Source organism: Pelodiscus sinensis, chromosome 3 (assembly GCF_052426305.1).
Source record: "Pelodiscus sinensis isolate ZL-2025 chromosome 3, ASM5242630v1, whole genome shotgun sequence".
In the NCBI taxonomy this organism is placed as follows: domain Eukaryota; kingdom Metazoa; phylum Chordata; order Testudines; family Trionychidae; genus Pelodiscus; species Pelodiscus sinensis.
In genome coordinates, this window is record NC_143054.1 from 166,631,170 (window position 1) to 166,646,808 (window position 15,639).

General features: G+C 43.6%; 1 protein-coding gene across 2 annotated transcripts; it reads left to right on the top strand.

The window, feature by feature from the left end:
* Positions 1-406: 406 nt before the first annotated feature.
* LOC112546190 (transmembrane protein 247-like) lies at positions 407-4,657 on the top strand. 2 transcript variants are annotated; one of them, XM_025185852.3, is made up of 4 exons: positions 407-564; positions 1,263-1,493; positions 1,997-2,332; positions 4,171-4,657. In XM_025185852.3, exons 1-4 carry the CDS (start codon positions 517-519, stop codon positions 4,378-4,380), a joined length of 825 nt encoding a protein of 274 aa, XP_025041637.1. In that variant the 5' UTR covers positions 407-516; the 3' UTR covers positions 4,381-4,657. The 2 variants fall into 2 exon arrangements, with proteins under 2 accessions (XP_025041637.1, XP_075781526.1); XM_075925411.2 differs by having other exon boundaries at positions 466-604.
* The last annotated feature ends 10,982 nt before the right edge of the window (positions 4,658-15,639 follow it).

Consider the following 15,639-nt stretch of genomic DNA (forward strand, 5'->3'; position numbering starts at 1 on the left):
TGTTTTATCTAAAGTACTTCTAAGACCCCTGGCACCATAGTAGCTAAGTACCTTACACTCTTTTAAATGCCCACATGATGCCTGTGAAGTACACTCATCCCTATTTTGTAGATGGGAAACAAAGGCATGGAGAGATTAAATGACTTGTGCATGGTTACAGAGGCAAGTCTGTGGCAGAGCAGAGATTGAACCTGAACTTCCTAAGATCCAGGCTGCTGCCCTAACCATTGGATCTTTTCTTTTTCTCCAGCACTAATGATTTACATCAGTGATAATAGTGAGGATGTGGGAGGACAGCTAAAGTGACAGTTCAGACTCTTAGCAACAGAGATCATGTAATGTGTTGTGGCAACAGAGTGATTATGATGTCAGCAGAGTGTGGCATTTTATGACATCACCGTGGCAGTTTGGAAAAGTAGCTGGGTCTGGGTTTGAATGGTGTGGGTCTGCCAGAGCAGCTGGTGTTGAATTGTCTGCATGGGGGACTTGTGAAGGTGGCTGCTGCATGTGTCTCTAATGTCTAGTTTAGGCTCCACCACCACTTTTCTGCCTGAATCAGTTATGGTAATTCTTCACTTTTCCTTATCTTCTTCATCAGCTTTAGGTAACAACATAGCTCAGGAGCATTAGAGAAAGAGTTTTGTTTCCTGTCTAAATCTAAATCTAAATCTAAATCTTCCTTTAAAGATGAGTGCTGTGGCTCATGCCTCCTTCATAAAACATCTAACTACATACTGTGTAGCACAGGATAAGAAACTGGTTGCACTCTTATTTCAAATGAGTCTGTTGAAAGGATGCTTTCCACCCTGATTAGTAGGTTTTGCAAGTACTGCTCTGTGTTGAGGGCACTGAGGGGCTGCTCCAATCTGTGGCATCTGCACAAAGGAGTTTACTTCCAGAAAAGAGACACTATTCTCCCCAGAGTCCTAGGGAGTCTGTTGGTTATGCTATGCCAGACCGTAAAATGATGCCGCATACCTTCTTGGTTGGTAGAGAAGAGGATGGTGTCATATTTCATCTCATCCTTGCATACACTTTTGGGCCAGATATTTAAAGATTAAAGATGCACATAGGTGCAGGGTAGGGTTTTCAGAATTTCCTCAGTGCCTAATGTCCAGTGGTTCTAATGGGAGTTAGGCACCCGACTTCTGAAAATCGTACTAGGCACCTATCTGCATTTGCAGGTGCTTAAATACCTTTCAATATCTGCCCCTTAGCTTTTTAGGGCTCACCTGCTAATGATTTTCCCTAATCCGTGCTAGGACACATCCAGGGATACCTTGTCATCATCAGATGTTTCCCATGTTGAGACAGAGTCTCTACATGTTAAAGACCAAGAGACACAAGCCGATTTGGAGCGGCTCAGCCTGGAGGGGTCGGAGTACTCAAACCAAGCTTGTACCGCATTAAAGGAGATGCAGACAGGGTTTGAACTTACTGTGCAGATAGCTCAGTATAAAGACAACAAGCAGCAGCAGCAGCATGAGAAAATGGTAAGTGGTAGTGAAAATTCTGCCAGAGGTAAGATCATGGTATGCAATAGGAGATATCATCCAGCCAGGGAGCACAGCCCCTTAAGGAGAGTGGGCACAAGGGACATCTGATGTACCTCTCTCACAAAGCAGCTGCTTGGAAGGACGCAGCAGATTAATGTTAAACTGACAAGAAATGAAGCATTTTGATTGGGTTCAATGAACCAAAATATTCTGACCCGATCTGACCTCAATAATATAGTTCATTTAGATTTTCCTGTAGAAAAAAAATGCAGAAATTTAATTTTCTGTTGAAAAAAAAATCCTCAGAAAATTCTCAAGCAGCTCTATGAAACACTCTTTTCAAAGGGAACTGGTAGATATTATATGATTAGTGAGCCAGAATGTGAATCTTTCGTTGCCCAAAGTTTTAGGTACATGAGGTCAAATCTGACCCTCAGAGCCTGATTAGGTCTCTTATATCAGCTGAAATATAACTTATATCTTCTCCCAATTTGCACCAGGATGCTTCCAGAGGAACCCCAACATCATCGTACATCCCAGATGATATGACAGAGGGCCTGGATGGCAAGAGCCAATCAGTCCATGTGGAGAACAGGACAAAGAGAGAAGGTGACACTTTGCAGCCAGAAAGATTCACCAGCATGGGTGAGATCAGCAATCTGGAAGAGCTGGCGCAACCAGACAACAGGCCCATCACAGCTGCTGACCTCGAGCTGGAGAAGATGAGGTGGGATTCTGCACTGATGAGGCTGAAACACAAACATGAAGACAATGAAAAGCAGCGGCAGCATGAAAAGACTATGGAGGAGATAAATCAGCAAGCAACATCCAGATCAGTAAGTGGGAATGGGAAAAAAGCATGACAGGGAGGGAAGCTATTTTCACACTTCCATAAAGCCTCACTGATTTGAGTATTCGAGAACACTTTCATCCAGCTTCTAAATTATACTTCAGAATGTGATCCCTATAGCTCAGCCTTTTGCTCACAGAGAAGTCAAGATACTGCCTCCCATATAAACAGTCCTCTAAGACTGTGATAAAATTAAAATGAGTTATTACAGTACTTCTAACATGGAAATTAAGTTTACCAGGAAAAGTTCAATGGGCTTAAGAAAAACATAGAAGGAATGTTTTCCAAATGATGAATACAGCAGAGTAATGGATCTGACTGAGGTTTTTCTGATTATCTCAGGGCCCTCTTTCCATGCAGATGATCAGGGCAGCTGACCTGGGTGCCAGATTCTGAAGGGCACCAAATGACCCTCAGGGGCACGTTGCATGGTTTGGCTGTTGTTTAGTGTTTGGGTTTACTCAGCCACTGGGTAGGAAAACAATGAGGACCTGCCTCATTGAACAGGTCACAGAGGACTTATTGCTAGAACAGTTTCTGAGTGAGTTCCTGATATACGGTTAGATGACCAAGCCACAAGGATATCATAACAGCCAACTGTGAAAGCAGCTAGATATATAATAACCAAGCCTCGAAAAATATAGAGGATGGGCCAAAATTTGCTATTATTTGTTCACACAAATAGCCCTGTTGAAATCACATAGTCAAGGGGTTGTAGGATTTAGTCTATGGTTACCAGGTGTCCAGTCTAAAGGAGATAATTTCTGACAGAGGCAGAAAGATTTAGCAGATGTGCCACTTACAAGTCTCAGCTGTATGGGTTTTCTTGTCACTGTTGCTGTGTCTGGGGCTATTTCTCCTCTCACTTTCAAGAGCTGGTTACTGGTGCAAGGAATAGGAACTGACAGCCTGCTACTTGTGTGTTATGTCTGGTAAGATGGGTGTAAATACCTTTAGCATTTCTTGAAGGCTTTGTGCTGCTAGTTAGCACAAGGTATGTAGAACTGTCTGCATTTTTATTTGTACTGCAGTAGAGCTTAGGAGCCACAGTCAGGATTGAGGACCCCACTTGTTAAGGTGCTATACAAACTCAGGCCATTATCTAGACTGTGGAGAAAAGCAACGCTGCGGCGGGCCATCTTCTGGTGTTTGATTTAGCAGGTCTAGTAAAGTCCTGCTAAATCAAACACTGAGGGTGTCCCTGTTAACACCGGAACTCCTACTCCTCATAAAGAATGAGGGAAGCCAACAGGAGTGTTTCTGCCATTGACCTCCCTCTGTGAGGTCAGCACCAAAGATCAACTTAAGGAACGTCAACTCCAGCTATGTTTTTTACGTAGTTGGAATTGCATACCATAAGCCAACCTTTGGCTGTAGTGCACACCTGGCCTCAGAGATTTTAAAATTACCTGTAACATCGTCTTTGTGTATAGTTTGGAAACAAATACTGTAGGAGGAATGTGATCTCATTTACACTGTCATTTACAGTAACACAAATGGACTTACCAGTGTAAATGAAATCAGAATCAGGCCCAGTGTATAGTGCCACCCTTCCAGGCTCAATCAAAGAAGGAAACCGCCAATTTCTTTATTAACATAAGGCCTAACAATTCCCATATACAGGTTATATAAGTAGGTATTTGGAGATGATTGAGCTTTTAGTTACTGAAAGATTAATATGTGACTATGAGCTCATTCAGAGCATGGACTAGACTGGCAGTAACATACAGTGCAGACTGAGCATGCTGAGCAGGAGCATGTGAACCAAATAGTTTGTACAATGTGATCTTGCAATGTCATGCATCTCTCTTCCTTTTTCCACAGTTTGGCCAAGGACTCCATGACCTACTCCGGCCCCAAAACCAGTACACCTTGTTCCTATACTGTTTTATCTTTATACACCTCATTTACACAGTGAGGGAGCTAGCCTTCTATTTTGTTATAAAGCACTACCTGTTCTGTTTTGCCATTGTGCTCTGTTTCATTTTCAAGAAGATTTTCCAGGATTACAAAAATAAGAAAAAATGTTGCTAAAGCAACTGCACATTTCCTATAGTGGAAACCGATGCTGATCTGCTCCTACTTTTTTCCAACATTTTGTGTTCCCCATCTCTATTATCTCACTAGCACTTGGCCTAGTATTTTCACTGTCATTGTATACACAAAGCTCTAACGTACGCAAGTTTAACTTGCGCCTTTTGAAGACTGAAGCTGAATATCATCAATCAATTACATAGTCTACCATTAACATATTCAGCATAATTCTGTCACATTCACCTACACTAATAAAGGTACATGTCATAGAAATTGCTTTGGAATGTGTTCTTGTCTATTTATTCTCACTTCTGTAGTAGAAGATAGCAGCTTGCTTATGGACCTTATGTGATACACAGAGGGCCCAGGAGAGCTAGCTAAAGTTACTCAGAGTACACTGCAAGACATGGACATCCAATCCCCAAAACTGGTGATTATTCCTATTGTTCATAGTCACCAATCCAGCACAAAACCGCCTTATGGGTCAATCAGAAGTCCAAACCATACAGTTGCCTTAAAATGCCCAGGATATTCTGAGCTATCCTTTCTTATGGCTTGAAGCTTTCCCCAGGAGCATCCAAGCACATAGGAGACAAACAGTGTCTAAAGGGAGAGCACAATAGTCTTTTGATGTAACCACATGGTAATTATACATCAGGTAATTAACATAAGGTAATTTATCCCCTAAGGAGTTTATCACCGTGATTAAAGAGGTATCTTAATAATGGCATTTTCTCACCTAAGATTCATCTAAATGTTAACATTAGCTTTTGATCTTTAAATCAGTAGTTATAGTGATAGACAGGAAATGTCTGTTTACATGGTTAGCATCTATACAATATAAATATTACCTCTAATTTCTAACAATACAGGCTTGCATTTCAAAATTCTAGCTTAAGTAGCATTGAATAGCCTTAATTACCATTCATATACTTTTTTTCACATGCCTCTACAGCAGAGGTTGGCAGTAAAAAGGCAGTGGTTCACCAGGGTTAACCCCCTGTGGGCGGTCGCTTTATTTGCCTCTGCCTCCGCAGGTATGGGTCACTGCAGCTCCCATTATCTATGATCGCCAGTCCCGGCCAATGGGAGGTGTGGAAAGCCAAGCAGACTGGGGCACCACTTTCTGCCACTCCCATTGGCCAGGAATGGGATCCATGGACAATGGGAGCTGCAATTACCTGTACCTGCAGAGGTGCAGATAATTATAGTAGCAGCCATGAGTCCTACTTGGCACAAGTTTTGTTGCAGTGATATAACTGGGTGGCAGCAGTAATCTGTATGTCCACATTTAAATTAGATTATATGACACCTTGTCTTATTGAGGGGGTGTGGAAAGAGGCCCATGTGGTTATTTACTCTTGGGCTACGTCTACTTTGGCAGCTTCTTCTGGAAGAACTCTTTTGCGGAAGAGTTCTTGTGCAAAAACTCTTCCAGAAGAGAGTGTCTACACTGGCATGTGCTTTTGCGCAAGAGCATCCATGCCAGTGTAGATGCTCTCTTCCACAAGAAAGCTCTGATGGCCATTTTAACCATAGGGGCTTCTTGCGCAAGAAATTCACGTTGCCTGTCTACACTGGCCTCTTCTGAAAGAGCTCTTGTGCAAGAGGGCTTATTCCTCGTGGGGAGAGGAATAACTCTTCCGGAAGAAGCCCTGTTTTACAACGCTATACTGTAAATTTACTTCTGGAAGAACGCTCATGCAGTATAGACAGCCAGGAAGTTTTTGCGGAAGAACAGCTGTTCTTCTGGAAGAAGCTGCCAGTGTAGACGTAGCCTTGGTATTTTCTCAATGAGAGGGTTTACTTGCTCCTAGCGCAGATATGACACATTCCTTAGTTCCACACTCTTTCTTTTAAGGATGGGTGGCTTATTTTCACTAACAAGTTCTCACATTTGTTGCAGTCAAGGTCTGGTGACTACTAAGGTCACTATAAATGCAGCTCTTTTAAGGGAAGGTTTAGGAAATAATGCTTCTGACCTTTCTCTTGGGTCTTGTCAGAATTCAGCGCTGTCCCTTTTACACTACTTTTACCATGCAGCATAAGGGCCCTCCCACCATGTGTGGACAGATGAGAAGTTGTTTACCATATGAAAGGTCTGGTGAGGAGCTAGTATAATCACATCCACACACTCTCAATGTTAGAATTGGAGCATTACTTAGCCACATGTCCCTCTAAGCTTTATTGTATGTATTTAAATCATCCTAATATTTGTGTCCTTGTTCCTGCAAGGTCTGCATATGTGACATTGAATTGTTTCCTCATCATATACACAATGAGCATTTTTTGATATCTCAAGCCCAACACTTAACATGCTGGATAGAATGATACTCTGGGTGTGTCTAGACTACATGCCTCCTTCGACGGAGGCATGTAGATTAGCCAGATCGGAAGAGGGAAATGAAGCCGCGATTAAAATAATCGCGGCTTCATTTAAATTTAAATGGCTGCCCCGATCTGCCGATCAGCTGTTTGTCGGCAGATCGGGGGAGTCTGGACGCGATGCCCCGACAAAGAAGCCTTTCTTCATCGACACAGGTAAGCCTCGTGAAACCAGGCTTACCTGTGTCGATGAAGAAAGGCTTCTTTGTCGGGGCATCGCGTCCAGACTCCCCCGATCTGCCGACAAACAGCTGATCGGCAGATCGGGGCAGCCATTTAAATTTAAATGAAGCCGCGATTATTTTAATCGCGGCTTCATTTCCCTCTTCCGATCTGGCTATCTACATGCCTCCGTCGAAGGAGGCATGTAGTCTAGACACACCCTCTGTGTGTATTCAAATGGCATTCTGTTTATAGAACCCATGCTATGCATGACTCCTAGAACAAGTCCTTTGAACCGTGTCCATTGACATAAGTGTATCTCAGAGTCTGACCCAGGTCTAGTTACTGGATAAATGCAGACCCATCACAGAATGAGTTCAGATCTCCAAAGTCAACCCACAACCAGATCTATAGCTCTACGTTTCCAAAATATTGGGAGATTGCAAGTAGGATCCTCTAGCTTGCATGTCTGCAGAGATCAGCAGTAAATTCAATGGTCCATGGCATGACCTTCCCGAGAGGAGGCTTGACAAGGTAAATAAGCTGAGGTTGTCTGCCACTGATACAACCCACACTTGTGAGTTCAGGTAACCAGTCCAAATAAAATATGAGCCAAAGGATTCCTTGCAGCTAGATTTCCTCCTCTCCAAAACAAGAGACGTGGAGATATTCATCTGGCATACTTTGTGGTTCCTGTGTAATGCAGCAATTAACCATAGTGAATTCACCCACACTATATCTGGAAGCATGGGGAGGCTGCCGATTAAGACACCTGTTCTGGTTGTCAAATGCCATCTTTCATGTTAGCCAGAAAAAGCCATATTTTCTACACTGCAATTCTAGTTTACAGCTGTAATTGAGATTTTTGCAGCAAGTCAAGCAGCTGGGATATCACTTTTGTAAAAACCTTTTATATCCCAGATATGCAGATATTTCTATTAGTATCAGCAGGAGACGCTTACATCAAGTCCACCAGATGACCAGTACAGACTCTCCCCTCTGGAATCCTGTAACACCACATCAGTGTTTCCAGTGTGAACTTCCATCCTAACAGGTGTCTGCATGTCTGAGATAGCTTAGGAGTTGGTCAGAAGTTTGTACACATGTTTAAAAGAGCTTGGATTGACAGAGGAATTTGAATGGCTACTGACTGTTAAACTGTGTTATTAAGACAGCAGTAAAGAGATTACAAATTATGAATGCAAATATTAATGTAAACATGTTACAAGTTTAACTGCCTATCTTCAATAACCTGGCATGATGGTGACTAAAAGGTCCATGGAGCTGAAGCGGGGAAAATGAGGATTTTAATGGGACCTGTCCATAGATATTTCACGCAACATGAGAGACTTAAGGTGCATCTACACTACACCATTTTTCCGGCATAACTGCTGTTATGCTGGAAAATCAATACTAGCGTCCATACTGCAATTGTGTTATTTTGAAAGAAAATCAAAATAACGGCTTTTTCTGACGCTGGTAATCCTGATTCCACAAGGAATAAGGCCTCTTCAGAAAAAGCTTTTTCGGAAGAGGGTGTTTGTGGATGCTCCACTGCTGCTATATCAAAATAGCTCCTCACCGGGGCCATTCTAAAGTTGTCCCTCCTCAGTGCCTCCTGGAGCTCTAAATCGAGGTAATGCATCCACATTACAAGAGCCTGCCTCAGGCTAATTTTGAGGATTCCCTGTAGTGTGGATGCTCTATTTCGAAATAAGCTTTTCCAGGTGATATCTTCTGGAATAGATTATTCTGAAAGAAGCAGTGAAGATGTACCCTTAGTACTTAAGAGGAGAGGTAGCACAACAATCAAAGGATCTTGGCAACAAAGCTAAGTTACTGTAGCAACAGTGAGATGATGACTATGGAATCATGAGATCAGTGAAATGGTGTCCACAGTTAATTAGGTTTGGGTCTGAACTTTCTGTAGGTGTGTGATGGGGTGTACCAGCCCTGGACTGGGGAAGCTTGGCGTAACCAGGATCACCTGGTTGAAGAAGTCCCGCCCCTGCAGCCCTGCTGGGTATGATCGGACTTCAGCCCAAGTGTAAAGGCCTGGAGAGAGGCTCAGTCTGGGCTAGCTGCTGAAGAGGAAGAAGGCACTGCCAGAGCTTCTGCAGATGAACCGCCAGAGGGACTGGACCTGGAGACCAGCCTGCGAGACACCAGTGCCGTGGCAGAGGATCTGGAGGAAGGACCCTGGAAGGAGTCCAGTGGAGAATGGTAGGAAGTAGCCTAGGGTGGGAGATTGTATACCGTGGAGCTCAGCGTGTTGCAGTGGGATTCCGTGCTGAGCAAGCAGTGGATTGCATGCATCACTGCTAATAGGGCCTTGGGCTGGGACCCAGTGGAGTAGGGAGGACCTGGGTCCCCCTACCACCTCCTCAATCCCCAACCCATGGGGCCGGCACCCGCTTATTATTGACTCCAGCTACTAGGCCACACTGCCCCAGTGAGAGGGATGTTTATTATTGACGTCAGCAGTTAGACTGTATGGCCCCAATGAAAGGACCATGTGTTTAGGACAGGAGAGGAAGAGGAATTGCTGAATGCGTGGGATTGGGGTATGATTTCAAAAGCCCTAGAGCCTCAACTACTCCCCCAGGGGTAGGGGAGGGGGAGAGATGAGTGTACCACCCCGTGACAATGTGGAAGAGTGGGATCCTTGTGAAATGCAAACAGTTGTTTGAGAAACCAACATAATAAAATTGTTTTTTTTTCTCTGTGCCTAAATCTTGTGTGGTAAGAACTACATTCACTCTGAAGTTTTCCTTCAGAGGCTTTATTGTGTAAGCTAGCTGAAGCTTCAAATGACTGTCATAAATGTGCTTTTGGGTGCAATAATAGACATCAATGGGGGAGAGTTCAGTAAATGGGAAGATTTGGGGCAGCCAAGCAAGAGTCCAGTGTGACCAGCTGGTACTGAGTAGGAACAGATGCAGCTAAAAATAGAGTTCCCCAGGCTGACCTACCACAAGAATGGTAGCATAAGAAAATGAAACAGATGTCACCAGGACCCATTCAGAGAGGAAAGTGAAGGTGACAGTGGCTCTAGTGTGCCCATTACTACTTCGTGTCAGAACGCTGCCAGGCAATAGCAATATGTGAGCAAACGTGGGTGAAGAGTAATAAGGCGTTCTACTGGAAGAAAAGCTCTCAGAAAAGATCTGAGGAGTAAAGCACAAGCCACACTGATCTGTCCTACTGTCAGTAAGAGACACTAGCAATGCCTAATGAATTTCGGCTATTCAAATGAGAGTTGCAGTAATGTTTGTTTTGTGTTTGTGCAACACCAAGGACAATGGGGACCTGCTTTATGACTATGGCTCCTAGGCACTACTGAAATGCAAGTACATAATATCATATAACATGATTTATTAGCATGTATTATAATTTCACATATATACCATGGTAGCACCTAAAGGTCACAACCAGCTCCAGCACCATTGTGCTAGGGACCAGACAAACACAATTAACATTGCTGAAGGTGGGTTGAACTGGTGATGCTATACAGTGGCACCAACATAAAGAACTGGGATGTACTGAGCAGAGGAGTTTGTGACTGGGATCATCAAGGACATAAGCATGCAATAGGTCTCAGGGGGGTAGCCGTGTTAGTCTGTAACCAAAAAAACTTAAAAAATAGCAATGGTCCTGTAGCACCTTAGAAACTAACACAAATATATAAATAGTATTATAAGCTTTTGTGGGCACAACCCATTTCTTTAGATGACAAATACTATGGAGCAAGGGGCACAGATTTTGAAACATAAAGCAGAAAAAAGCGGGCTAAGGGAAGAGAAAGAAAGAAACCCTATAAATTAAAATATCCATGCTAAATGAGGCTGATAGAGTGGGCTGTAAGTACCTAAAACTTAGCCTTTGTCATTTGGGTATTGAATATAATGACCCATCCAGTTCATGTCTTTGTTAAAGTGGTGCAAGATCGTATAAAATTTGCATATACAGGCAAACTCTCTCTCTCTAATTGATTTCTGAAGTTGTTTTGTAAGAGAATAGCCACTTTTAAATCCATTAATAAGTGCCCTGGCAAGTTAAAATGTTCCCCAACAGGTTTCTGTGTGTTACTAATTTGAATACCTGATTTGTGTCCATTAATCCTTTGTTGTAGAGACTGTCCAGTCTGGCCAATATACATGGTAGAGGGGCATTGCTGGCACTTGATGACATAGATCACATTAGTGGATGTGCAGTTGTATGTGCAGATGAGCAGATGAGCCTCTGATGTGGTAGCTTATGTGGTTAGGTCCTGTGATGATGTCACCTGGGTAGATGTGTGGATAGTTGGCACTGGGGTGGGTTCCTGGGTAAGTATAATGGAGGTGTGATGTGTAGTTGCTGGAAATAATTTGTTTCAAGTTAGGGGGTTGTCTGTAGGCAAGGATTGGTCTGTCCCCCAAGGCCTGTGAGAGTGAGGGGTCATTTTCCAGGATAGGTTCTAGATTATTAATGATGTGCTGGAGGGGTTAAGTTGGGGGCTGTCGATGATGACTAGTGGTGTTTTGTTATTTGGTTTGTTGAGCCTGTCTTGAAAAGCTGATGGCTTGTCTGGCTCTGTCAATCTGTTGTTGTTTTTTCACTTCTCTGGGTATTTCAGTTTTAAGAATGCCTGATAGAGATCCAGTAGGTGTTTTGACTTTGACTGTAGGATTGGAACAAATCCAGTTGTATCTGAGGGCCTAGCTGTAAACAATGTGCCCTGGATGGGACGTAGAGGCATGTAGGTAAATATAACGGGTCGGTAGGTTTTTGGTATAAGGTGGTGGAAATGTGGCCATCATTTAATTGTATTGTAGTGTTAAGGAAGTAGAGCTCTTGTGTGGACTGGTGCAGGCTGAGGTTGATGGTGGGGTGAAAATTGTTGAAATCCCTATGGAATTCTTCAACAGTATACAGGATCATTGGGGTATGTCTAGACTACATGCCTCTGCCGAAAGAGGCATGTAGATTAGGCTACCCGACATAGTCAATGAAGTGGGGATTTAAATAATCCCTGCTTCATTAATATAAAAATGGTCACTGTGCTGTGCCGGATCAGCTGATTGTCGGCACAGCATGCGAGTCAAGACGCGGATCTGATGGCAGGGGAAGCCTTTGCCAACTGATCCTGTAAACCTCGTTTCACGAGGCATAAGGGATCCATCGGCAAAGGCTTCTCCTGCCGACAGATCCACATCTCGACTCATGCGCTGTGCTGACAATCAGCTGATCCGGCGCAGCGCGGTGGCCATTTTTATTTTAACAAAGCGGGGATTATTTAAACCTCTGCTTCATTGACTATGTTGGGTAGCCTAATCTACATGCCTCTGTCAGCAGAGGCATGTAGTCTAGACATACCCTTGTTGTTTTTAAGCATGCAATGTCACACACAGTTTTCTCCTACAGCTTGAGGAGGAGCTCAAGGGCCTTTGCCTGTCTACTATCAGTATGCATTGTTCCTGAATTGCTTCTTACCAATTATGAGGGAACTGAGCTCTTTCATTATGAAGCATCTTTTGTTCTGCATCACTTTGTGGTAAACTACTTCTTTAAACACCTTCCTGTATCATTCACATGCTTTTCTTTGTGCGCTTTCAGTTTGTTCAGATGGGGGAAACTGGTCCTCCAAGAATTTTGAGTATCTTGTACACAATGGCCAAACGGAAGAAATGGAAGAAAAGGGTTGTTAGAGGATACAGGTACTAATCACTGTGCGTCTCCATTATTTTATCTCTCTTAGGGTATGTCTAGACTACATGGCTCTGTCGCCAGAGCCATGTAGATTAGTTTACTAGACATACCCAAATGAAGCCGCGATTTAAATAATCGCTGCTTCATTTAAATTAAAATGGCTGCCGTGCTGTGCCGATCAGCTGTTTGTCAGCTCAGCGCTGTAGTCTGGATGCTCCACAGTCGACATCAAAGGTATTTGTCGACCTCCCCGGTATGCCTCGTGGGATGAGGTTTACCGGGGAGGTTGACAAATGCCTTTGATGTAGACTGTGGAGCGTCCAGACTACAGCGCTGAGCCGACAAACAGCTGATCGGCACAGCGTGGCAGCCATTTTCATTTAAATGAAGGGGCGATTATTTAAATCGCGGCTTCATTTGTGTATGTCTAGTAAACTAATCTACATGGCTCTGGCGACATAGCCATGTAGTCTAGAGACACCCCTGGAGTGCTGCTGGCCAGAGTTAAACATATGTACATAGAGTGCTCTGTGCATGGCAACTAAAAGTAAGGCACAGTAAGCCAAGCCCAAAGCTACACTTCCCCCTTCTGTGCTTCAAGTGTGAACATTTATCATGTGCAAGGCCAGTTCTACCAAGAAGTATTCTGGAAATATTGTCTCCTTAGAAGCCTGCATGACACAAGTTTTAGTTTTACATTCCAGCATTGCCAACTCTAAATATTCAAAAATCATGACTGTGGTCCCCAAAATAATAAAGTTTAAAAGTAATTTGGGTTTCTTTTTCTTTGCTGTTTAGTTTCTGAGCCACTGAGGTACTTTCAGGCCACCTTTTCAAGCTTTTATCCACAATGATGAGGGATAAAAACATAGTTCTCTTAAAAAAAAGGAAGGAAAGCTGAGATTCTCCTGTAATGACTTCCTCCAAAACCTGGGGCTTTAAGTAAAACATCAAATATCTTGAGGAGTGCTATAATATTACAGGAATTGGCAACACTACACCGAACATTATACACTTCAGGCCTGCTCCTACTTGATACTCCCTGTCTGATCAGCTTTTGTCCTGTGCTGCTGCATGAATAATGACGCTTTGAATTGTTCCCAGCGTGCTGCACACATACCTAACAACAGCAGTACCCAACACAATGGCTACTCCTAGGGGAATTCTGCACCATAGTGCAATGCAGAATTTTTCAGAAACTAATGTTTTGCTCACAGAATTTCCTTTTTTTTCCCCTCACAGAAATGGGCTGAAAAAAAAGGGGGGGGGAGGGGGAGGAGGGAGCCACTAGGAGCTGTTAACAAATAGAAGACAAGGCTGGGGGTGGGAGGCAGTGAACTGGAGGGCTCGCACCGTGCCCTTAAAGAAGGAGGAGGTGTCATGCTGGAAATTGCATGAAAGCTCAGGACCTAGCATCAGGTTGTTTCTCCCTCTGGATCCCTGGGCTCTGGGAAAGTGGGGTCTGTGAGTGACTTGGGCAGGAGGGCTCTGAGGGTAGGGGATGAAAGTGTCTGGGCTACATCCCCTCCCCCAATCTGTGCTACACTACAAGCATGTATCATGTGCAAGGCCAGTTCTCCCAAGAATAATTTTGAAAAAATCATCTTCGGAGACCAATATTCACTCGAGCTTGACTTGAAGATCCAGTGAGATTTTTAAACATTGTGGTGAACCCAGACCAAACTTCAAGTGATCTATGGGCCTGCAGCTGGACTCTGCAGAGCAGGGGTTGTGAGTTTCCGAGCTGAGGGATCCCTATGATTGACCTCTGTGGGGAGGGAGAATGAGTGGCTGGGCTGCAGGTGGTTGTCTCTGGGCTCTGGGGTGGGGCGGAGGAAAGAGGGGAGGCCCAGCAATTGGCCTCTGGCAGCAGAGAGCAGAGAAACAGGAACTGTGTTGTCCTTAGAGTTTCTTTAATTCTTTACTCCTGGGCTGTGTCTAGACTGGCATGATTTTCCGGAAATGCTTTTAACGGAAAAGGTTTCCGTTAAAAGCATTTTCGGAAAAGAGCATCTAGATTGGCACGGACGCTTTTCCACAAAAGCACTTTTTGCGGAAAAGCGTCCATGGCCAATCTAGACGCGCTTTTCTGCAAAAAAGCCCCGATCGCCATTTTCGCAATCGGGGCATTTTTGCAGAAAACAAATCTCAGCTGTCTACACTGGCCCTTTTGAGCAAAAGTATTGCGCAAAAGGGACATTTCCCCGAACGGGAGCAGCATAGTATTTCCACAAAAAGCACTGATTTCTTACAGTAGGAAGTCAGTGTTTTTGCGGAAATTCAAGCGGCCAGTGTAGACAGCTGGCAAGTTTTTCCAGAAAAGTGGCTGATTTTCCGGAAAAACTGGCCAGTCTAGACACAGCCCTGGGGAAATGTGTGTGTGCATCTGCATACTTGCTGACAGGTATTTTGCAATAAATTAACAAAAATAATTGAAACTATTATTTGACAAATACAATTTGCAGATTTTTGCAGAATTTTAAAATATTGTATGCAGAAATTTTAAGTTTAAAGGGCAGACATTTATGGTTTGAGTGAAGCCACAGGAAATGTGGTGGTTTCACACTATGGCCTGATCTGTTCTAGACCAAGCAGGTTGGTTTAAGTTATGCCATACAGCTACACAAAATGTGTAGCTGGATTCGGCTCACCTTAAGACAAGCCACCACAGTATCCACACTGTGGGAGGCAGACGGGAGCACATGATCCCACTGGCTTCCCTTAGTCCTTGCAGAACGAACGCCCTCAGCATTCAACTTACAGAACTAAATTAGACCCACTATACCAAACACCAGATCAACCTCTGGAGGATCAATCTTTTCTCTACTGTAGAAATGCACTATTTTAGCATAAACTAGGCAGAATTTTACAGCTATGTTTCATTCCAAAGCAAAACTCCACTGTTGCAAAATAGCACATACAAAGACAATGAGGCCTGGTCTACACTAGGATTTTAGATCGACTTTAGCCGCATAAGGTCAATTTTCTAAGTGATGCATCCACACTACCAAGCCTATCACA